Raw genomic sequence first — 23,399 nt, forward strand, 5'->3', positions numbered from 1 at the left:
GGTAAACTTCTAAGAATCTCTGTTTCAAACATAAATATGTTCTATTTAGTGAAACTTATAAATGCATAGTTTTGAGATTCTATCCCACCACACACACATACTGATTAATTTCCAGTTAATTGCATTCTTGAGAATTTTTGTAACAGACACAACTTAGTGAATATTTACTGTAAAACTTTATTAAAATTATGGTAAAGAAAAGAAGCCAAAAACAAACAGAAGCAAATAAATACAGGTTGTATTAAAACTATATGTTTAATAACCCTCCATTAGAAAAAGTACACATCTATCAGAGGAATCACAAAAATCACCATAATTAAGGAAACTCTGTATAAATTATACATGCAAAAAATATGGCCAGTTTCCCCATTAGAATCAAAATTGAAAATTTTAATTTTATACTTTCTTAAGTACTTTGTTTTACAATAATAGTTAACAGAAAAATAATCTAAGTCCAAAAAACTTTACTCTTAACTTTTAAATTCTAAAATTATATAGAATTAATCCAAGTCATACAGCAAAGAATTATGAAAACTGAATGCACATTGAGTCACATGATCTTTAATAAACTGCACACTACCATCCTGCATATTGGTTTCTTTTATGTTGTCAAGACCAGGTAAATTGTGAACTGTTGTTTCGTTTAGTAATGATTGACGGTCTCCATGTAATTCTTTCTCTTCTGTTATCACTGGTTCTTTTAAATTACCTTTTTCCTCATTTGAATAAACGGGACTTTCTTCTTTTATAAATTCAGGTTCCATTTTTGACTCAGGTTGCTGAGACTTTCCAAATAGCATGTGAGAAACATCAAGAGACTCTTGTTGCAAGCATACAACTGAACCACAACCGTCTGTTTCTAGTACTTCAACTGCCACAGATGAATCAGAATCAGTTGTTGAGGCGGTAGGATGTTCTATATTTTCTTTTTCAGTTACAGGACTTCCTTCATTGACTTTTTCTTCCTTTTCATGAAGCTGCTCAGAGTTACTACATTCTTGCAACTAGGTCAAGAGAAACAATAAATTAAGAATTCTTTGAAACAAACAGAAAATTAAATTGTAGTACTCTCTGGGTATAGATTTTTTTTTTTAATTGTGAGGGAACAACCCTTGCAGAACTGCGGATTTCCAGGCTTCCCCCTCAAAGTCATCTTCCGAATGCTGCCAGTTATTTTTTAATAATGCAGACAATACAAACCTGGCATTAATTCTTGATTAATTCCTTCCAGTGACTCCTCATCTCCTTCAAGATAAAATAATCCTGGCCTACCAACCCTTTAGTAGTCTTTCTAATAAGGTCATTCTTGAATTTCTTGAGTTTTCTTGAATTTCTGTGATTCTTTAGATCTACTCCCTCCCCACATTCATATATAAATCAACTGTGCTAGTTACTAAATTATCTCTGTGTCCAATATTGAAGACTAAAAATAACCAAACTAGGGGTACGTGGTTGGCTCAGTGGGTTAAACGTGGGCTCAGGTCATGATTCCACAGCCTAGAGTCATGGGATAAAGCCACACATCAGGCTCCACCCTGAGCAGATGGCCTGCTTAAGGACAGCTGGGTGGCTCAGTCGGTTGAGCATCCAACTCTTGATTTGGGCTTAGGTCATGATCTCACAGTTCGTGAGATCAAGCCTCGAATTGGGCTCTACACTGACAGTGTGGTGCCTGCTTGGGATTCCAGCTCTTCCTCTCTCTCTGCCCCTCCCCCAACCGTACAGGCATGTGCATGCAATCTCTCTCAAAATAAACTTAAAAAAAAAAAAGATGCTTTCTCCCTTGCCCCTCTCCCCCATGCTCGCTCTCTCCCTTTCTAAAATATAGTTAATTAACTAATTATTTTTACAAAATAACCAAACTTATGGTTCAACTGGAAATAATGAACAAACAGAGTGACACAGCTCCTTCCCATGGTTTGAGAGTCAAAAAGACTTGTTTGTCCCTGGACTGGTATTCAAACTTCCTAAATGTTAGTCTCACTCTATTCCTCAATGGAGAGTTACTTTGGGATGAAATGAGATCTGTGTGAAAATAAATCACAAAGTGCATGGCACACAGTAAAATACATACAAAGAGGTCTTTACTCCTAAGTCTTCCCAGATACTATGTACATTTGATTTAAAGTTATGACATCAAGAAATCAAAAATTAAGATTATTGGTCAGGCTTTAACCTGGTCCTAAATCACTACTCTACAAAGGCCACCAAATCCTTACCTTTGCGTGAATCTGAATCTTACTATCAGTAACCTGAAGAACTTCAATTAATGGTGGGGTTAAGGACATTGTCTGTTTAAATGGAGAGCTCAGGACCTCTTCAAGTACCTCATTAACATTTTCTTCATTGACAAACAGCTTTTCCTAAAATAAGAGAAAAAAAATTCTGCCTCATAAGTTATTCTTGACACATTTGATCTAAGAACAGCTCGTAAAAGTTCTTAACACAGTTCAGGATTATACTTTTAAATGTTTAATGTTACTCCTATGCTGTTTTGGCAGAAGAAAACAGTATTGAGTAGTTAAGAGTAGCAAGAGTATATACATATAACGGCAAAGGCGCTAAAAGAAAAGTCTTTAAAAAATCCTAGTTCCTTTTCTAAGTCTCTGTTAACAATCTGAGATAATCTTACTTATAAATGATATTTTTCTTTCTTTTTTCTCAATATTGTATAAGAATAACATCACCACTAGGTCTATAAATGCAGTCACAGCTATAAAATGTAATTTAATTTTAGAATACTTCCTAATGAGTCAGCTAAGAAAAATACGTGACAAGATTTATTCAAATTTTGTGTGACCAGTTTGTGTTTTAGTTCTTGGCCAGGTAACAGCCAAATATAATATTTTACTTGAGAAGTAGATTCTAATTTTACACATTGAGATAATCCAGCGTGACACTAGCATATAGCTATTTATAAGAATGAAACAGATTTCAAGAGACATAGGAAAGATTTCCAAACTACTATTAAGAAATGCATAAATCACTTTTACCAGACTCTCAAACACAAAGCAGTTTGTGCATATTCATGTGAAATGAATATAGGTATATAGTTAGGGTGTTGAAGGGATAACCATATTTAAAATTCATAAAATCAGTTTATTGTTGCCTGAAATAAAATACTTACATAAAAACAAATTTCCAAATAAACACAGTTCATTATTTGGTCCAAATAGGAGGGCAAAATCAGAAAGAGACAAGTTTCAAGTTCCCTTATTTTATACAGTATCTACATTTGTGAACGCCTACCAAAGTGAACCTTGGGTACAGAAAAATCTTACCCAAAAATTTGGAGTAATTTCATTCCTATTATTTTAAGTTCCAGAATAACTGATGATAGAAACATTCCCCAATTAAAAGCATTTCTAAGGTTCCTGTCTCTGGAAAAACACATTAATTGCACAAAAATACACCAAATACTTTAGTCTTTAGTAAACCCAAGGAAAAGTAATATTTATAATGGAAATGGTTATGATTAAAATATAGAGGATTTGCATAAGCTTGCCTTATTCTAATGGCTGATTTTACTCTAATAAAAGATACTCAATTTAGTGGTCCTATATCTCTAGGAAAATTTCCAGTGGATATTTAAGGCTTTTATAAATAATATTGTACTTATGTGTAAAGTAACAATTCTGACCTTGACCATCACAATCCAGTCTCTTTATAATTATTTCCATATAATGCATATAATTTAATCATTATATATTCTATGTCTACCCACCTATTACTCTTGTGATTTTAAAATAATTTTACTTTAATACTTAGAGCCTAGTCCAGTGAAGTGTAAAGAAGAATAATTGAGTATTATGGTTCCATCAGCCTTAGCAAATGTGATGACTAATGAAGTAATTAGTCTGAATAAATCTATTTCAGGCATCAAAGATATAACACACAGTTGCCCTAATCCCATTTTGGTCTAATTTCCTTGCTAAAATAATGTTAGCTTTCTAGAAAATTAGATTAAAATATATTCTTTAGTATTCTCTCACCTGCTTATCCATAAAGCCTTCTTCCCAGTTTTAAGTTATTTTTACATTTATTAAAACAATTACAGGGGCACCTGGCTGGCTCATTCAGAAGGGCATACGACTCATGATCTCAGATTGTGAGTTCAAGGCCCACGTTGGGTGTAGAGATTACTTAAATAAACTTTAAAAATAAGTAAAGAAATAAAACAATTACAGGAAACAACTGCCCTTTCCTAAATGTCCCCCTTCTGATGATATAAACAGTCAATTTCATATTATATTCTCACAAAGTATTTTACCTAGTCCTGGCTTATTTACTATTTTGGGATGGTTTCAAATTAACCACTTCTCCCAGAAGATGCCCCTCATAAAATATAACCTATTAGCAAATATCTAGGAAAATAACAGGAAGAAGTGAAAATTTCTGGCAAGTTAAAGCCCAAGACCAGCAAGTTAATTTTCAATATATACTCTGCAACAAGGTTTATTTCTGGGAATTAGTACTTTGGTACTATTAATTTTTTTTTAACTGTAAAATTTGAAGTTCTAAGGAACTTTTTAAACTCATAAATTAACAACTGGTGGTTTGCATTGAGGTATTCATCTGTTACATGTAATTTTTTTTTTAGCTTTTAACAAATTCAAGGGTTAGAATCTGAAATTCAAGAACCTCAATAACCTTGAAAGTGTAGTAGCAACTACAATGGAACATACTATTCATGAAAACTGTATCCTGAGTAAACTAGATAATGCTCAGCCCCAAGTTCTAGAGTACCTGCCCATAAGAGGTGTAGTTGATCTTCATGTTCAGTTTAACAATATTTATTCGGTTAATCCTTCAACAAGGGTGGCGGGGTGGGGGGTGTTGGGGCGCCCCCCATCCCACGGTTGAAAACTCCACCTACAACTTTTGACTGCCCTAACGCTTAACTACTAATAGCTTACTGCAGATTGGAAGCCTTACTGATAACATAAACAGTCCATTAACACATATTTTGCATTTATACTATGTCCTTATCATGTAAACTAGAGAAAACAAAATGTTATTAGTAAAATCATAAAAGAAAATACATTTAGGGGCACCTGGCTGGCTCAGTCAATGGAGCCTGATGTTGATCTCTGGTGGTGATTTCGAGCCCCAGGTGGGGTATAGAGATCACTGAAAATAAAATCTTAACAAAATACACTTAAAGCTTTTCAAAAAAGATATGCTTGTAAGTGGATCCAGGCAGTTCCAACTTGTGTTGTTCAAGGGCCAGTTTTAATAGTAAATTTTAAAAGTGGGATGGAATATTTCAAATATTAAGAATCTAGAAAGAACTGTTACCTCCAAAGAATCTTTGTTTAAACCATAATACCACTCTCTCCAATGTCCATGGCATTCTGGAGATTTGGCCAGTTCTATCACTGCATTGTTTGAAGAAATACTAACCACAGGTTCTTTGGTATTCAATTTATTCTCTGGAGCGAATTGCAAAAAGAAAGAATAATAAACTAAGTCTTGGGTGGAGAAGCACAATTTGTACCGGAAGGGGCTCACATCCCCTTGAAGGCTCTGCGGTTGGATCCGAGGCACTTGAATTAGCAGAGTCAGGGATTCTTCATCCTGATTACACTGCAAAGGAGGACACAATGGTTCCCTGCTGCCCGTCCCGGGACGACCCATGGCTCGATCAGATGGAACACCTTCCCCGATCACGCGCGTCTCAACACTGAGATCTCCCCGCGCACTCCCTCTTCCTGCAGAAGACCCCCTGTCAAGGTCCCCAGATGAAGTACAAGGGGACCCTCCTCCACCGTCCCCAGGTGAGCTCCCTGCTACGGAAGGCGGCTCCTCCTCGATGCCCGTTGTCCACACAGCTTGCTCGTCCAAGTCCCGCTCCTCTGGCAGGGAGACAAGCTCCTCCACAGCGGCGGCCGGATTAGTGCTCTGTAAATCCGCAGCGCCAGGGAGCCTGGGTTCCGGGCCGCCAATCCCGGCACAACCCCCTGCCGGGCCCGCCTCCCCCTCGCGAGCGGAAGGGCACGCCGCGCCGTCAGTTCCGGGTGTGTAGACGGGCTCTTCCGGCTCCGCCGTGGGTTTCTGGCGCGCTGGGGGTAGTGCCACGGGAAGCGTGACCACCAGCTGTCGCCGGGCCTTGTTGAACTGCGCCTTGCCGCGGCTGTCGTCCACCGGGTACGGGAGCGAGAGCCGCAGCCGGTAGTCGGGCTTCCTTGAATCAAGGCACAGCCGCTTTCCCGTCACCTCCAGCGCCGCCTGCTCGGCCGAGCGCAACAGCGGCAGCTCGATGGTGACCACCAGCTCCCGGGGCACCGGACTGGGGGCCGAATCCCGGGAACAGCGGTAATCCTGGAGGTCCACGTGGTGGCGCTGCACCACGCTGTAGCGAGGTTCTGTGGGGGCGGGCTGCAGGACCGCCTCCGGAGGGGAGGGCGCCTGGGTCTGGGGGACCACAGAGTTCCCGGCCACCGCCGGGCACCGGTAGGGGTAGGGGAAATCGGGGAGAGGGCTCTCCGGCTCCCCTTCGGGCCGGGCCGGGACACCCCCGGGCAGGGGTGTGCGCAGGACGGCGGCCTCCGGAGTCCCTTTGTACCTGATCTTCAGAGTCTTGGCATTCCTGCGGTCTAATTTCACTCCGAACTGCTTCTCGATGGCCTCCAGGGCCGTGGTGTCCAGCATCTGGCGGAAGCGCTCGTGGCGCCGGGCTAGCGTGAGCGCGTCTGGGTGGAAGACTATGTCGTAGACAGTGTAGCGGGTGCCTCGGCCCCCCGCGTACTCGCGGCCGGGAGCCAGGCTGTAGGGCAGGGACCACTGGCTGCCGGTCGCCGCGCCCCCAGGGCCGGGTCGGCTGCTGGGCGCGCCCACCAGTGCGTTACTGCACACGTTCACGAAGCAGCGCTGCGCCCCGTCGAGGCTAGTGCGCAGCACGTGGCCAGGTTGCGGGTGTACGAACCGCACATCCACTCCACGTTCACGCTCTAGCGCGGTGATTTCCTCCTCGTAGCGCCGCCGGTTCTCGGGGTCTGTGAGCTCTTCTGCGTACTCGGAGAACATTCGCCGGAACTCCGGGTCCTGGAAGGCAGAGGTGAGCCGCTGGACCTCTTCTCCGCTCAGGTCCAAGTCCTCCAGCGACGAAGAGGCTCCCGCCTTGGCCATCCTGCCCCGTGGTTCCTGGCCTTCGAGCCAGGGGAGATTTACCCGAGACCAGGTGGTCGGGACGCGCGGTGCAGTCGCTGGTTTGCGGAGAGTGGGGTGGTGGCGGAGTTCGGTAACCGCCAGAGAACGGAGCCTACGGCAGCGGCAGCGCGTGGTCGTTGCCATAGTGACACTACCAGCACCCGGGAGGAGGGGCAGAAATTGGAGTGGGATGGTGGAAATGCCGCAAATAGCCTCTTAGTTTCTTCAAATCAACCAATTACTCTACATACTGCATTTTTAGATTCCTGTGCCATGGTGCAATTGCTTATGCAGAATAAGCATAATAATTGTTGTAATTTCCAGTATTTATGTAAGTTATTGTTCACAACACTTCAAGGTAGACCTGATCACCATTTCACAAAGACTATGGGACCTGAGAAGTTACCTGACCAGCGTCACTTAGCTAGTATACTGGCAAGCTGTAGTTCAGCTTATCTACATTTTTTTAAGTTTATTTATTTACTTATTTTGAGAGATAGAGCAAGTGGGGGAAGTGCAGAAACAGAGGGAGAGAATCCCAAGCAGGCTCTGTGCTGTCAGCGTGGACCCCACTGGGGGGCTGGAACCCACCAACCCTGAGATCACAATCTGAGCCGAAACCAAGAGTCCCACTATAACAGACTGAGCCACCCAGGTACCCTTAAGCTTATCTACATTTTTTTTTTTTTTTTTTTTTTACTTTACACCAACATTTCAGATTTCTGGATATATCACCAGTTTGCCCTATAAACAACTCACATTTGGGGCAAGAGATATGTGCAGGCTCTTCCTATATGACCAATGAGCAATAAACATTCAGGACTGTTTAAGTTGATTGATTGATTGATTGATTGTAATCTCTACACACCCAGGGTGGGGCTGGAACTCACAACCCCAAGATCAAGAGTCACCTGCTCCTCCAGCTGAGCCAGCCAGGTGCCCCAGGACCTTAATAACAAAAATGCAACTGTAAGATCCCATATATCACTGATCAAAATGGCAAAGGCAGTTTTTGCAATTACTGTGTTTCCTTGGGGTGGTATAGAATTTAATAAAACCTTTCTAGAGAGTAGTTTGGTAGCTATATCAAAAGCCTTGAGAACATACATACTTATTTCATCTAGCAATTTCAAATCTAAGAGTGTGGTCAAGGCAACATTACCCATAATTGTCAAGGTTTGGGAAGAATCTAAGAATTCCAACAATGAGACTGGGTGAGCGGATTTAGCTACTGCCATACAATGGGATTCTGTGCAGTCATTCAAAGTGATGTTTTAGAAGAATATTTACTGACTAAGGTAGTTATTAATTGGTAGTTATTAAATCCAGTGATTGTTAGTTTCTGTTCTCATTTTGTTGAAACTGTCCTCAGCATTTAACACAGTTAATGTTGGCATTACCTCAGTGGCAACACACTTTCCAAGTCTCTCTCCTACCTCGTGAGACACTTGACTCTGTATCATGTTTTGTAAATGTTTGCCTCTGTTCCGCTTTGCAGTAGAAATGCCTCTGGGCTGGAACCCTGTCTCTTCTCCATTTACATTCTCTCCTTCACAAATACATTTACACTCACAAATACCAGGCTTATATATCAGGTTCTAAACACCGGACTCCTATATCCGGTTATCTATATGAGGTCTCAGTGTGAATGATTTAATGTTTAAGTCCCTCAGGTTTGAAATAACCAAAAATCTAACTCCTTTCCCAGCCTCTGCCCCCATCTTACAATCTCTTGGCAGCATTCAAAAACAGTTGACTGCCCCCTCCTTGAAACCTACTTTACTCTTGAAGAACTTCATGCTCTCCCATTTTCCTCCTCTGCTTGTTCTCTCCTGCCCAGTCTCTAACTGTAGGAGTCACCCAAAATTTGTTCATCAGCCCTGTTATCTAATTGAATTTTTAGGGGACGCCTGGATGGCTCAGTCAGTTAAGTGTCCGACCCTTGGTCTCGGCTCAGGTCATCGTCTCCCAGTTCATGGGATTGATCTCCGTGTCAGGCTCTGCACTGACAGCATGGAGCCTGCTTGGGATTCTCTCTGCCTCTCCCTGGCTCATGATCTCCCCGCCCCCCCCTCAAAAATAAATAAACATTAAAAAAAATTGTATTTCTTTCCAGATGATTTTTTTTTTTTTTTTTTTTTTTTTTTTTTTTTGAGAGGAAGAGGGCCAGAGAGCGGCAGAAAGAGAGAGAATCCCAATCAGGCTCTGCACTGTCAGCGTGGATCCTGATGCAGGGCTCAAACTCGTGAACTGTGAGATCATGACCTGAACTGAAACCAGGAGTTGGTCACTTAACTGACAGCCATCCAAGTGTCCCTCTTCACAGATGATCTTAATGAAGGCCACAGCTTTAAATGCCATGTAAGTTCAGATTCATTCTTTGAACAGATATTTAGTGCACAGTTGCTGCACCTACTGCTTAGATGGCTTAGGCACTGGAACAAAACAAAATCATTGTGCTCCAAGGATGTGAAGCAACTGACACTCTAGTATGCTGGAAGTATCTTTTGGATTAATCACTTTGGAAAATTTCTGTTGCCTGTAATGTATATCTCATGACTAAGAAATTCTACTTCCATATATATATCCAACAGAAACACATATCTCTATCAAAAGACATACACTAGAATGTGCATATTTATAATAGCAATATTCGTAATAGACAAACAGTAGAAACTACCCAAATTCTCATCAGTAGTAGAATGGACAAATAAAATGTGTATATCCATACAATGGACATGAATGAATAATGTGGATAAATGTTATTAACAAGGTCGTGTGAAAGAAACCAGATGCAAAATAATACATATCATATGATCCCGTTGTACAATAGGCAAAGCTTGGCAAGATAAATCTTCCTGCTAGAAATCAGGCTAGTGATTGTCCTTTTGGGAGGAGTGGGGTGTTGGCCTGATATCCACTAAAGCAAGTGAGACAGCTCTGACAACATGCCAACTCCTGACTGGCACATGATTGAAACAATAGTATCATGCAACAGTGCTTAACACCTTAGAATTTTCTATTCTGCTGTGACCTATTTATTTTAACCCACTGATGAGCTCAACCTTCAATTTAAAACACAGCTCTAGATAGATGATCCTGTATAACTTCTGAAGTGTGGAGTAAAAATTACTGTTTAGTAAGGGAGTAGAAGGGAAACAATACACGATGGAGTGAACTTGTCTCTGACCTTTACCAGCTGTGTGACCTTGGCAATTTATTTAATCTCCCTGTTCCTATCTGTTCACTTACAAATTAAAGGTAATGGTGACCTAATGGAGCCTAAATAGCACACAGTAAGCACTTAGCTTAGTGTCTAGCATGGTAAGCACACAGTAAGCACTTAGCTTAGTGTCTAGCATGGTAAACATTTAACAATGTATTAAAGAATTAGAGTGGCAGTTTCCTACCCCTTTCCAAGCCCGACCACCTTTTTTATTCAGGCTTGTCTAAAAATAAAGCCCAAAGTATAAGAACAATAAAAACGGAGCTTTACTGGTTAGATATGGTAGGAGGGGGCCTACGCTCCATGGAAAACACACGAATGTGCACAGGGTCAGAACTGAAACATTCCATTTTAATTTTACCCTGCCTGTGGCCCCCTCACTCTACGAAAACACAGATTCCACAATAGATTTTAGCGACTGAATGATTGGGACCCAACTCATCTTACTTAATAGGTGTATTTTATAGAACACAAGTTACAATTTCTGTGCTTGTAAGGCAGAGAAAGCAATTCACGGGCATAATCCAGTCTGTAATCATGTCTTTGGTGCAAACTTTGGTGATTTCAATTAGTCGCCAGTGCTTGAACACTCGGGATGCTTTTCCTGACAGTACGGATTTCTCCAAAATGGCAGACTGGGCTAGGCTTCCCGTGTGGCCATGACTGGCTGATGGCAGAACAACAGCAGGTGCCGTCCTTAGGTGGGCCTGCGCGCTCCAGTCTGCACTTCCTGTGGATTCCCCACTTGAGACCAAGTGTTCACTTTTCTCATAGAAGAGAAATCTTACCCACTCCCGTCTTGTGAACTACCTGGCCCCTGCTCGAAGGCACACCTTCCTATGACAGGGCCTCATACCCAGATTTCTGCAGTGAGGTGGGCCACGCTCCAGCTGAGTAAGCACCAAGTCGGGGAGCACAACACCCCTCTGATTTTCCCCAAAGCAGCCCAGGATGCCCTTTGAGTGCTCCTCCTCTACTGCTCCATCTTTCAGACTTCTGCTTTATGTTTCTGGACAACACTGATTCCCACCTGGTTCTAGTTACTATCTTGTTGCCTGGTTTTGGCAGCTTCTCTGCTCATAGTTAACTACCCTGCTTCATTTCACTTCACCTTGCTAACTCCTAAATGCACCCTGTCTTTCTAGCCGTTAAATGTGAAAAGATCTCAAAAAGTTCATTTTATAGAAACAATTATTTGTTAAATGAAGGAGTTAGTGAATGAGGGAACACATATCAATTTCCATTTATAACTTTCGACCCATCATCTTTCATAGGTAGCTCTCGTTCTCATAACTGGACCAACAACCTTACAGTGTTTATTTCGCTACCACTTTTCAGGCCCAAATTGTACATTTTCCAAGCAATATATATATAGCATTTGACCTTATGCCTTGATTTCTTCTTTAACTTTTTCTAGGTTATTCTTTTTTTTTTTTTTTAATGTTTATTTTTTGAGAAATAGAGTGTGGGCAGGGGAGGGGCAGAGAGGGAGACAGGGGATCTGCAGAGAGCTCTGTGTTGACAGCAAGGAGCCCAATGCTGGGCTGGAACTCAAGGGCCATGAGATCATGACCTGAGCCGAAGTTGGACAGTTAACTGACTGAGCCACCTAGGCACCCCTCTCTAGGTTATTCTTGAAATTAAAGCTAAAATCTTGCTCTTCTAACATCAGGCCTCTACTAATGCTCTCCCCAAATTTTCCATCTTCAAACCACTTCTTAAGTTGCCACTTCACTCTTAACTACTAATTCACTTATCACTACGTTCAGATTAAATTTCCTTGAGGAATGTTCCTTTCAGTATGTCATTTTTATTTTTTATCAGTCTCTATTCTCCCAAAAGCTAATTTTCTTTCAAAGAAATGTCTTCCATTCCAGGCTCTTTGTAATATCAAGATACTCTTACATTTGAGAAATTCTTAGTACCTCTAACAACTTCCTGTCATTCAGATTCATTTCTAGGCTATTATTGCAATGCCATAAACTAAAAGGTAAGTGAGGGGATGGTATTAAAATAAACACTGTGTCTTCTAAATGTAAAATCTAGGGGGACTATGTGTTTTTAAATTTCCAGTGCCAGAAGATAATTATGAAATTATCATAGTAATATCCTGACACAAAGGTTTTCACTATTAGAATAAATTCTGTGACTTGAAATTTAAACAGTTTGGGGGCGCCTGGGTGGCGCAGCCGGTTAAGCGTCCGACTTCAGCCAGGTCACGATCTCGCGGTCCGTGAGTTCGAGCCCCGCGTCAGGCTCTGGGCTGATGGCTCAGAGCCTGGAGCCTGTTTCCGATTCTGTGTCTCCCTCTCTCTCTGCACCTCCCCCGTTCACGCTCTGTCTCTCTCTGTCCCAAAAATAAATAAAACGTTGAAAAAAAAAAAGAAAAAAAAAAAAATTTAAACAGTTTGAAAATTGCTGAATATACCATTAGGACTCTTACGGTGATAAAAACCTAAGTTAGACTAAAACAAGGGTTCAGAAAATTTTAAATACTTGTACTTTTCTTAAAATGAATATTGGTATATGGCTAGACAATAAATAATTAAACCTTAAAAAAAATTTTTTTTTTAATGTTTATTTTCGAGAGAGAGAGGGAGACACAGAATCTGAAGCAGGCTCCAAGCTTTCAGCACAGAGCCCAAAGCGGGGCCTGAACTCAGGAACTGCGAGATCATGACCTCAGCCGAAGTCAGACGCTCAACCACCTGGGCCACCCAGGTGCCCCAAAACTTCAGTTTTTAACCATAAATGTATAATCAGATTATATCTTCATACATACTTTCACATGTTTCTTAAGACTATGCAGAAAATATTTTTGCTATAAAACCTTGTAAAGTGTACCATGTTTATTATAACTTAATGACAAAATTCCATAAAATACAAATTTCAGAACATTCTAAGTTTATCATAATTTTATTGTAACTTATCAAAATTACATAGATACAAAATTAAGCAGAAACTGATGAATTTTCTGTCTTTAGATGGTCTTAGAATCTCAGAAACCTTGAAGTTTGCTGAAAATAGAAATTCATAAAATTAAATAGTTTGGAAACCTAATTTATTATACATTTCTTAATATTTAATTGTAGTTCATTTTAAAAATAGGTCATTACATGAACATTGTTCCAAATTTAGAAGAGGACACAGTGAAAAATCAGTCAGTCTCACACTCCATCTCTGCTCCCAGAAGCAATTATTTGTCCTTATAAAGATAATGTACTTTGGGGCGCCTGGGTGGCGCAGTCGGTTAAGCGTCCGACTTCAGCCAGGTCACGATCTCACGGTCGGTGAGTTCGAGCCCCGCGTCAGGCTCTGGGCTGATGGCTCAGAGCCTGGAGCCTGTTTCCGATTCTGTGTCTCCCTCTCTCTCTGCCCCTCCCCCGTTCATGCTCTGTCTCTCTCTGTCCCAAAAATAAATAAACGTTGAAAAAAAAAAATTTTTTTTAAAAAAAGATAATGTAATTATATGTAAGCATGTATTGTGAGGGTATATGCTTTAAAAACACTTAAGTGGTAGAATACCACTTTTACCTTTTTTCAATTAGTAACAAGTATATTTATAATTTTTAACCTAATCCCTTCCTTTAAGGCTTTGGAATTTAAATTCAGAAAGTTCTGAAGAAGCGCACACATTTAAATGGATACACGTTTACACTGTTTGTTTTGCTATTACAAAACCTACAGTAAAGTGCCAGTACCTACTTTTTTTTTATTTTTTTAATTTTTTTTTAAACATTTATTTATTTTTGAGACAGAGAGAGACAGAGCATGAGCAGGGGAGGGTCAGAGAGAGAGGGAGACACAGAATCCAAAACAGGCTCCAGGCTCTGAGCTGTCAGCCCAGAGCCTGATGCGGGGCTCGAACTCATGGACCGCAAGATCATGACCTGAGCCGAAGTCGGACGCCCAACCGACTGAGCCACCCAGGCGCCCCTTAATGTTTATTTTTGAGAGAGAGAGACAGCATGAGCAGGGGAGGGGAGGAGAGAGAGGGAGACACAGAATCTGAAGCAGCCTCCAGGCTCAGAGCCTGATGTGAGGCTCGAACTCACGAACAGTGATATCATGACCTGAGTTAAAGTCGGACGCTTAACTGACTGAGCCACCCAGGCACCACACCAGTACCTACTTTTAAACATAAACCTAAGTATACCTGGAGGATAAATTCCTAAAAATGGAATCGCTGGTATATATAGTCTAGGTGTTAAGAAATCCTGTCAAATTCCCTTCCATAAAAGTTTTTACCACTTTTTATTCTGGCCAACTATGTGTGAAAATGGGTATTTATTTCTATACTACATCACCAATACTGTGTTTTAAAATAAACAACTGTATTTGAGAGTACATATGGAAACAGGGTTAACCTTACCTACTTTGACTACAGTTTCTATGATTAAGTCTACAGTATGATTTCACAAATAATCTACTAAACGATTTCTTCTAAGGAGAAACTAAATAGCAGGAAGACCAAATTATTCCACTGTATCTTCAAATTGTCTTCTGTTCTCTTGAAAATAAATGTACATCAACCCGTTTGAGCCAGCACTGAAAAGATTCCTTCAATTATTACTACTAAATTATAGTTTGGAAATCATGTCAAAACTTTTCAGCAGCTGAGTCCATAGAAGATAAAGGAGCCAACTATTTCAACTCAACCAACAGTGAGCGTCAACTGCAAGTCAAAGGCTATGCTAGAAGCTTTTAAGGAAGACGGGTACATACATGACTTCTAATACAGTAATGTCAGGAACTGTCAAAGAGTTCTGCAAAAAGTGCTTAGAACGCAAACAATTCTGCATGTCAATCAGGCAACATTACCAGAAACAGCTGAAGTCTTTGCCATCATAATTAATACATCAGTTCATTTCCTGTTGTGATTTACTTACTTGTATCCTGACTCATTTTTTAAGAAAAGAGTATAAAATGGCTTGCAGAGATATCATAAAAAGATAAAAGTAAATGAGGAAATTCAAGGGCAAAATACAGGGGAGAGAAGATGAAGCCAGAGCTGCACCCAAAATTTATGCTAGTAATTCCTCTGCTGCTATCAAAGTGGGCTACACATCTGGGTTGTACTTCCTACCAGCTAAAGCAAAGAGAGCTTCTCAGAAGATACACAGTCTCCCCTAAGATAAACAGTTGCCTGGGACAGACACAGAATTCTCTTGTCCTGAGACCTACTGAAAGTTCCCGGGACTGGTTTTCACAGCAGAGTAAGTTTCATTATCAAATCGCAGTTCAGTAAAAGTCATCCTGAAGATGGACAAAATATGCTCCTGGCAGACACCCCTCAGAGGTGACTTAATCCTGGGATCACAAAATCAGATGCCCTCAGGGGCATCCAGGTGTGACAATAGGGAGCCATGAGACTGGAGACAGGTGCTTCCTCTTACCTAAGGGCATTCCAAATCAGGTGGTGGGGGGGGGGCAGTTTAGGATTCAGTGCGGGCTAGGTAGAGTCAAACATTTGGGCTTATAGAATAGACTAGAATATCTGCGACCTTAATGAGTATCTGTCTGGCTGTATTCATTCCACAAATTAAGCAGTGTCTGGAATGTCGTAAGAGTCAAATATGTGTCAAGTGAGTGAATCCGAGAATAAAATTTACAGTATCTCAAAGAGAATGGACTTAAATCCTCCATGAGTTATTGAGCAGCAAGAACAATGCATTTTTTTTTCAAGAAATATGTAAGAAACTTAATCACGGTTTCAGGGTTAGGAAGCATATGTATTTTTCCTTTCCAATTTTATACTTTTAAACATCGAAATTTTTATAATGTACTCATGTTTGTTTTTATTTGAGTAAATATGTTAATTGCCCCCCAAAAATGAAAGACAACTGGGCTGTGTGTTCAAGATTATATTCTCTGACAAGAACCCAGAAGGCAGTTACTTGCTCACTTGTTCTTATCTGAATGTGGGAACATTTTCAAAATATGATTAACTGAGAAATCGCATGTTAGGATGCCCGAATCCAAGAGAAATAGGGTCAATAATGCATATTCTTGGGCCCTAAACTAGAGACATTTGATAGGTCTGGAGCAGAATCCTGGAATTTAACAGGATTAAGTTCCAGCTTAATTCTGGATTAAGTTCCTGCCTCCAGCAGAGAACACAAAAGCAGTTCCCCACTGCCACAAATTATGCAGCCGGGCTTCCCACATTCAGGGACATCGCAGGGGCTGGCACAGCTGGAGTGCAATGGATAAGCCTTTCCCTGGGAAAACCACTTTCATGACCATGGTATCTCCTGGGCCAGGGTAAGAAACTTTTTTGTTTTGTTTTTAAGTGTTAATTTATTTTGGGAGACAGAGAATCCCCATCAGGCTCTGCGATGTCAGCACAGAGCCCAATGCAGGGCTCAAACCCCCGAACCCTCAGATCACGACCTGAGCTGAAATCAAGAATTGGTCACTTAAACCAACTGGGCCACCTATGCTCCGCACCCCAGAAACATAACATTTTTAACAAGGATTCCAGAAGATTTGGATGAGAGTGGTCTATAGATCACCCTTTGAAAACCACTGCCCTCCCAGGTCATTATTCTTTTTTCCCAAGACAGCCTCCCAACCCCTCACCATCACTACACACACATCCAGTCCCTGCCCCCCCCCCCACTTGTTTGCTGCCAATTTAAGGCAGATTACCTAGGTTTTGAGAATCAACCATGTGGAGGGTGGGGCTGACCTCTCTGAATAATGATGTCATCAGAAGTCAGCCTATAAAAGAACTAACCCAGCTCCAGAGCTGTTCTGAGATATTCCTCAGAAAACAGTTCTTAATCTGTTTTATCACAAATGTGCCATCAAGTACATACAATTCTATGTCCCACAACATGACCAGAAATTCAGCCTAGAACATTCCAAAAGACAATTACAGATATTTTTAAAAACCTCAGCACACCTACAGGACTTGTGATTTTCAGCAATACACTACTAAAAGACACCTCCTTCTTGCTGTTTCTTGTTTCTGGGGGTACACTTACCTGTCTTCTACTATCTTACTGGATGGATAGAAAACTTTGAATGAAAATCCACTTCTTGGAAAAGATCCCTTTGGGAGAAAAAAATGCCTGTAAGTGAACACTCAACTGTCCTAAAAAGAATTCCTACTTTTAAAATCAAACTCCTTGCTCATGACTTAAAAAGAAAGTTGTAAGATGTGACTATAAAGTAATGAGGCAGATGTTTTCCCCCCCGATCTTTGCTGAGAGAAGATACTACTATAAAATGGCTCCACCTGAAGCAAAAGTCTTTCAAGTTGGCTAGACTGTCTTCTACTAACATGTATCTGGAAATGCTTAGGGTGGCTCTACCTAGCCTAAGAAATGCTGTACTGTGCAATGCTACATACACCTATAAGACCCGTAAACATCATGTTGAAGAAAGTTTTCCTGCCCCTCTCTCCCTCCAGTGAAAAATCTAGGTTGATGCCCCTCTCAGGTGCCCCCAAAGCAACTGAGCAGTAATCCCACAATGCGTCCACTACTAAATTCTAGGGCAGAGATGGTCTTTTTGTTTCAGTCTCCGTGTGCCTGCCACCAACTCAGTGTCTGGCCCGTTGCAGGCATCCGTTAGTGGAAGTGTCAAGAAGGGATGGAGCAATGTCAAAGGCAAGTTTGGGGCTTGCCCAAAAGGTATAAATAAGGTAAAAAAGGACAGAATGATGGTGTAGAGAGGGCTGTTTACTGGCCTACCGGATGAGAAAGTGGAAAAATTCAGAAATAAGGTGTTATCAAAGAAAGCATTAACTATGAGAACACCCAAAGAGTAAAATTTAAATAAGAAATAGCCTCATTGTGAAAGAATATTGGAAAAGTGAATAAAGGTTCTAAAAAAATCAGGCCACAAATTTCAAACAGTGAAACCAAATTGTTGACTGTGCCTCTCCTCAGAGCAGTTCTCAACCACAGAAAATTGTGTCCCCCAAGGGGACATTTGGCAAACATCCTGAGACATTTCCCACTGTTAATAAGTACGCTTCTGACGCACAGGACAGTGCTCCCCAAGAAAAAATTCTTTGGTTCAAAATGTCAACAGTTGCATGGTTAAGAAACCCTGTCTTAGAGGAAGCTGGACAAAATAAATGAGTGTTTGAGGAAAGCAGTAACCAATAGTAAGTCATGATGTTTCTAGAAATGGCCTAGACAAAACAAAAAAGTATTAAAATAGGTCTAACATTCATAAGAATCAATGAAGAATACAAAGTAAAAATCACTACTGAAGATAGTTTGTATCACATCAACAATGTTTATGCAGTAATTCCCCAAATATGAAAAGGCAATTCTACTTCTGTAGAAATTGTGTCCAAGTAAGAATTCCCACATTCATCCAGCTTAGGTTTCTGGGACTTGCACAAATTTCCAAAAGTCAAAATCCTCCACAAAGGACATTAAAATATTTAAAGAGAATGAGATACAGGCTCTGAAAGCAATTCCCAGAAAGGAATCCTAAGGTAAGTTACCTTGAAGGGGAAAAATACTCATTTGGATTTATAAGCTTTGGTGTATTCTTTTTTTTAAGTTACATTACTTTACAGTCACATGCTATCCTGAAAGCTGAAGAACTTTCTGTGTGTACCATATTAATTCAATGTTTCCTTAATAGCATATTTTTACTCCTAACAGTGATTTTACTAAATTTTTTAATTTAAAGAAATAATACTCCAATCTTGATGAACTATGCCCATATAAGGTTGATGACGTTCTTACCGGGTTCATACAGAGGCATTCTGTATTGGTCACAGTGAAAGGATCGTATTTGTCTGCAATGACCAGGAGATCAGGCACAGGGTACACTCTCAGAGCATAGTCATATGCCCAGTACACTGGGCAGACATAGAGGGGGAGAGGGGTCAGGTGTCCTTGGGATAAGATCGTCTTTACAAACTACAAAAGAATGATATAAAACAAACTTCAGCTCGTTTGTAAAAGTTAAAATTGCTAACAAATAACTTTACATTAAATATCAATTACCAGAAAGACTTAGAAAATTTGAGAAACAATTAGGAGAAGTTTAAATCACAGAACTTTGAGAAACACTGATATGAAATGAAATAAGCTATCCTGTATTTTAGGAAAAAATCTGTAAGTTTTCATTTAACACCACTTATCATAAAAGCTACTCCCCCAAAATAGTCACACTGGAACAGTTGTACTTTTAACTGTATAATAAACTCAGTTATTAATTATGTTCATCTAAAAATAATTCCACAGCTTGAGTAATGCCAAGAATAGATACATAGCCTACATAAACTTTAATATTATAAAATAAATACTAAAAATGCTCTGTAAGATGTACCTCCACATTTCCCAAAATGGTACATGGGGATCCATGTACCACTTCAGGGAACCCTGAAGCTACAAGATAAACATTACATACCCTCCCGATGTGGACAGATCATATAAAATAATGAACGTGATGAGGTAAACATTAAAAAAAAATTTTTTTTTAATGTTTATTTTATTTTTAAGAGACAGAGAAGGAGTGGGGCAGGGTCAGAGAGAGGAGACACAGGCTCCAGGCTCCAAGCTGTCAGCACAGAGCCCGACGTGGGGCTTGAACTCATGAACCGTGAGATCACGGGCTGAGCTGAAGTCGGACGCTTAACCAACTGACACACCCAGGTGCCCCGAGGTAAATACTTTTTAAAATAAATACATATATATTTTGAAGTACAACGTAAGATTTATGAGTTTTAAGGCAAAACAGGAAGACTCAAAGAAATTTCTGGTTCATTCTGGGCTTCCCTCTGCCCATTAGGGGATACTTCAGTGAGAAAGTTGAGAAACACTGACTTAGTAACAAAAATTAACTTACTGGCAAAAGTAGTTTGAACCATAAACATAAAAGGTCAAATTATTAAGTGACTTAACAGTATTTTATATAATGCAACACTTATGATAGCTTAATAAAGAAGACTCTTAACTTACATGATTAGGAATATCCAAATTGCTACTAGGGAAGCGGACACAGTTTCTGCACATTTTATTCACTAAGTCCTCACGGAAGACAATAATTTCTTGTGTACAGTACTGAATTCTGAAATGAAAGCAGTAGTTGAATTTGACTTCCTCAGCAAAAAAAAAAAAAAAAAAAAAAAGGAGATAGTTTAAAAGGCAAAATGTTTTAGGATACAAAGCTATTCCCACTACCCATCGTTTACCACAGCAAAAATTCAGCTGGACTCTATCCTTCCATTCATTCGACAGTAATTTACTGAGCTCTCCGTATGTGTCCAGCACTATCGTAGGGATGAGTGAACAAAACAAAAAGATCCCAGCCCTGATGCAGTTTATATTCTAATGGAGGGAGGGCAGTCAGAAAAAATATCAATAAACATGATAATTATATGGGATGTTGGGAGATGACTAAGTGTATGGGAAAAAGAAAAACCGGCTATCAGGGATCATTTGTGAGGTAAGAAGGGCTAGATGGCTGGAGGATTAAACAGGATGATGAAAATAGGTAGGGCTGATAACGGAGTCTGATTTGAGCACAGACATGAAGGAGGTGAGAGAGTCAAGCAGATATGCAGAGGAAGAACACTGCAGTCAAAGGAGGAACACAGGACAGGCAGAGGGAACGGCTACAGTAGAGGCCCTGAGACAGAGCATGGCTGGCATGTCTGAGGAACAGAAAGGAGGCTGTGGTGACTGGAATAAATGAGGAAGAGAGGAGCAGGAATAGGAGGCCAGATCATGCTGGGCCCTGACTATCATGCTGGGCCCTTGCAGTGGCAAGGATATGGGCTGTTACTGAATGGCACGAGAAGCGCCCAAATTTGAGGATCAGTAAGGTGGAGGTGACATGCTTATGTGTCAGAGGATCACTCTAACACAGCGTTAAGAACAGACTACCGAGGGGCAGGGGTAGACCCTCGAGACCAACGAGGAGGCTATTACAGTAATCCAGGCTAGAGCAGATGGTAGAGGGTCACAGAGGCGGTGACAGGTGGCCAGATTGTGCATATATTTTGGTCTTCCTTCACATTTTTGAAGGACTTCCTGAAACACTACATGTGAGAGAAACCCAAAAAGTTTTGGCCCGAGTGACTGGAAGGACTAAGGTGCCATGAACTCTGATGAGGAAGAGTACAGAACAGGTTGGGAGCTGACGGGTGGGAAGTAGATGAGCAGCTCAGTGTGAGGTTGTCTACTAGACATACACGGGGGATGATGAGCAGGCATCTGGATGCATAAGTCTGGAGTCTGGGAGAAAGGTTTGAGCTGAAGATGTAAATGTGGGAGTTGTCAATACACAGATGGCACTGAGAGCTTTGGGAGTAGCTAAGGTCACCAAAGGAATGAATGCAGGCAGAAAAGAGAGAACCAAGGACTGTAACCTCTGACTATAGTAAGTGGCATGTGCAGTAACACATAATCTGTTTCCCTCTTCCATTGTAGCTTTTCTTAAAGGATGTGTAATGAGAATATCGATTTTTAAATCTCCATCTGTTTTTCAGCTTCTAAATTCATTATCAGTGAATTCAATAGTGATAAAATATTTTTAATTTTATTTTTTTTTAAGTTTATTTATTTATTTTGAGAGAGAAAGCATGAGTCAGGGAGGGGCAGAGAGAGAAAAGGAGAGAGAATCCCGAGCAGGCTCGTCCCTGACAGCAGAGAGCCCGATGTGGGGCTCGAACCCACAAACCGTGAGATCATGACCTAAGTCAAAGTCAGAAGCTCAACTGACTGTGCCATCCAGGTGCCCAGTGATAAAATATTTCTAAAGTTTTGAGAAACCTAAAATAAAGAGAAATTTTCGCTTTATATTTACCTCATAGTAGTCAAAGTTCGGAGACAAAGTTTAAGAAGCAAGTTAGTTTGAAATGAAACGAAAAAAGCATAACACAAAATGGTAATATTTACCTGCAAGGATTGGTAGTAAAAATTGAAAATGGTACTCTTTGTCTGAATTCATCAGTGATGCTTTCAGCAAGTGGTGGCCTATAGAAACAATTTATGTGGTATAGGATATATTTTTAAATTTCACAAAATATTTTTAACTGTTAGAAAAATCTACACACAACTTACCTTGGTAAGATGGAACCAAATCCAGGATCCTCTGGACCAGGAACAAACACAAAACGACTACTGTAGCAAAATTCAATATAATTCATTAAAAAAAAAAAAATTATTGCAACACTATCCAGTAGTGTAAAGACGAGTTACTGCCTTGAATTAAATAATAATTTTTAATATTTTTTAAATTTCATGCATTTTAATAAATGAACTAAGTCTCTAGACTACCACTGTCCAGCAGACCTTTCTGCAGTGATGGAAATGTCTCTGTGTGCACTGTCCAGTTATTGAGTGCTTGAACTGTGGCTAGTGTGAGTGAATTTTTAATTATATTTAACTTTAAATAATTTAACTTTAATTTTTTTTGAGAGACAGAGTGAGAGAGTGCTAGAGAGAAAGTGGGGGAGGGGTAGAGGGAAAGAGAAACTTAAGCAGGCTCCACCCCAGCGCAGAACCACAGGGCTCAATCTCGCAGTGGTGAGATCATGACCTGAGCCGAAATCAAGAGTCTGGACACTTAACTGACTGAGCCACCCAGGAACCTCTAAATAATTTAAATTTAAAGAGACCATGTGCCTAGTGACCATCATATTGAAGAGTACAGCTCTAGACAAAGTACTGTCACCAAGAAATTAAAAATATAGTTGAAAGTATCACTTTCCTTTTCAATATTTTTCACTATAAATCTCTAGTACAGTATAACATACATTATCATGATGTGAGGATAATTTTTTCTTAGCATACTAATTTTCTCAAACTTTTGTTCCATTCATTTCTTAATAATCATGGATATAAAATTTAGAATTCACTTTTTGTTTGTTTTTTAAAAAACTTTTAAAAATATAGCAATAGAAATCATTACCTTTGGTGGATATTTGGATATTCACATATTATGTCTGCCAAAGTTTTTAAGGAATCTAAAATTTAAAAGGGACATTAAATTTAATTTGCATTTAATGCACATAAAAGTCAAATTATATTTGCTTAGCTACAAC

At 40.2% G+C, this 23,399-nt stretch overlaps 2 protein-coding genes and 1 non-coding gene across 7 annotated transcripts in view; all 3 read right to left on the reverse strand.

The window, feature by feature from the left end:
• Positions 1–176: 176 nt before the first annotated feature.
• On the reverse strand, positions 177–7,128 carry DNAAF2 (dynein axonemal assembly factor 2). 2 transcript variants are annotated; one of them, XM_047861345.1, is made up of 3 exons: positions 5,299–7,128; positions 2,220–2,363; positions 177–1,004 (listed from the first exon to the last, which is right to left on the reverse strand). In XM_047861345.1, exons 1-3 carry the CDS (start codon positions 7,126–7,128, stop codon positions 501–503), a joined length of 2,478 nt encoding a protein of 825 aa, XP_047717301.1. In that variant the 3' UTR covers positions 177–500. The 2 variants fall into 2 exon arrangements, with proteins under 2 accessions (XP_047717301.1, XP_047717303.1); XM_047861347.1 differs by having other exon boundaries at positions 5,404–6,313.
• Positions 7,129–13,275: 6,147 nt separating this feature from the next.
• The window catches only part of POLE2 (DNA polymerase epsilon 2, accessory subunit), a 31,510-nt gene continuing 21,386 nt past the window's right edge, over positions 13,276–23,399 (reverse strand). For 3 of the 4 annotated variants that reach the window (XM_047861348.1, XM_047861350.1, XM_047861351.1), the window contains exons 13-19: positions 23,267–23,321; positions 22,417–22,476; positions 22,252–22,329; positions 20,311–20,419; positions 19,090–19,266; positions 17,365–17,432; positions 13,276–13,392 (exon numbers count right to left, since the gene is read on the reverse strand). In XM_047861348.1, the coding sequence (XP_047717304.1) occupies positions 13,374–13,392; positions 17,365–17,432; positions 19,090–19,266; positions 20,311–20,419; positions 22,252–22,329; positions 22,417–22,476; positions 23,267–23,321 (566 nt within the window). In that variant the 3' untranslated portion in view covers positions 13,276–13,373. The remainder of the gene's footprint in view (positions 13,393–17,364; positions 17,433–19,089; positions 19,267–20,310; positions 20,420–22,251; positions 22,330–22,416; positions 22,477–23,266; positions 23,322–23,399) is intronic. The other variant, XM_047861349.1, reaches the window with a different exon arrangement.
• Positions 16,484–16,647, reverse strand: LOC125169274 (U1 spliceosomal RNA). Its single transcript, XR_007153589.1, has one exon. It is a non-coding gene; the product is annotated as a U1 spliceosomal RNA (small nuclear RNA).

The sequence above is a fragment of the Prionailurus viverrinus genome, chromosome B3, assembly GCF_022837055.1.
Source record: "Prionailurus viverrinus isolate Anna chromosome B3, UM_Priviv_1.0, whole genome shotgun sequence".
Taxonomy (NCBI): domain Eukaryota; kingdom Metazoa; phylum Chordata; class Mammalia; order Carnivora; family Felidae; genus Prionailurus; species Prionailurus viverrinus.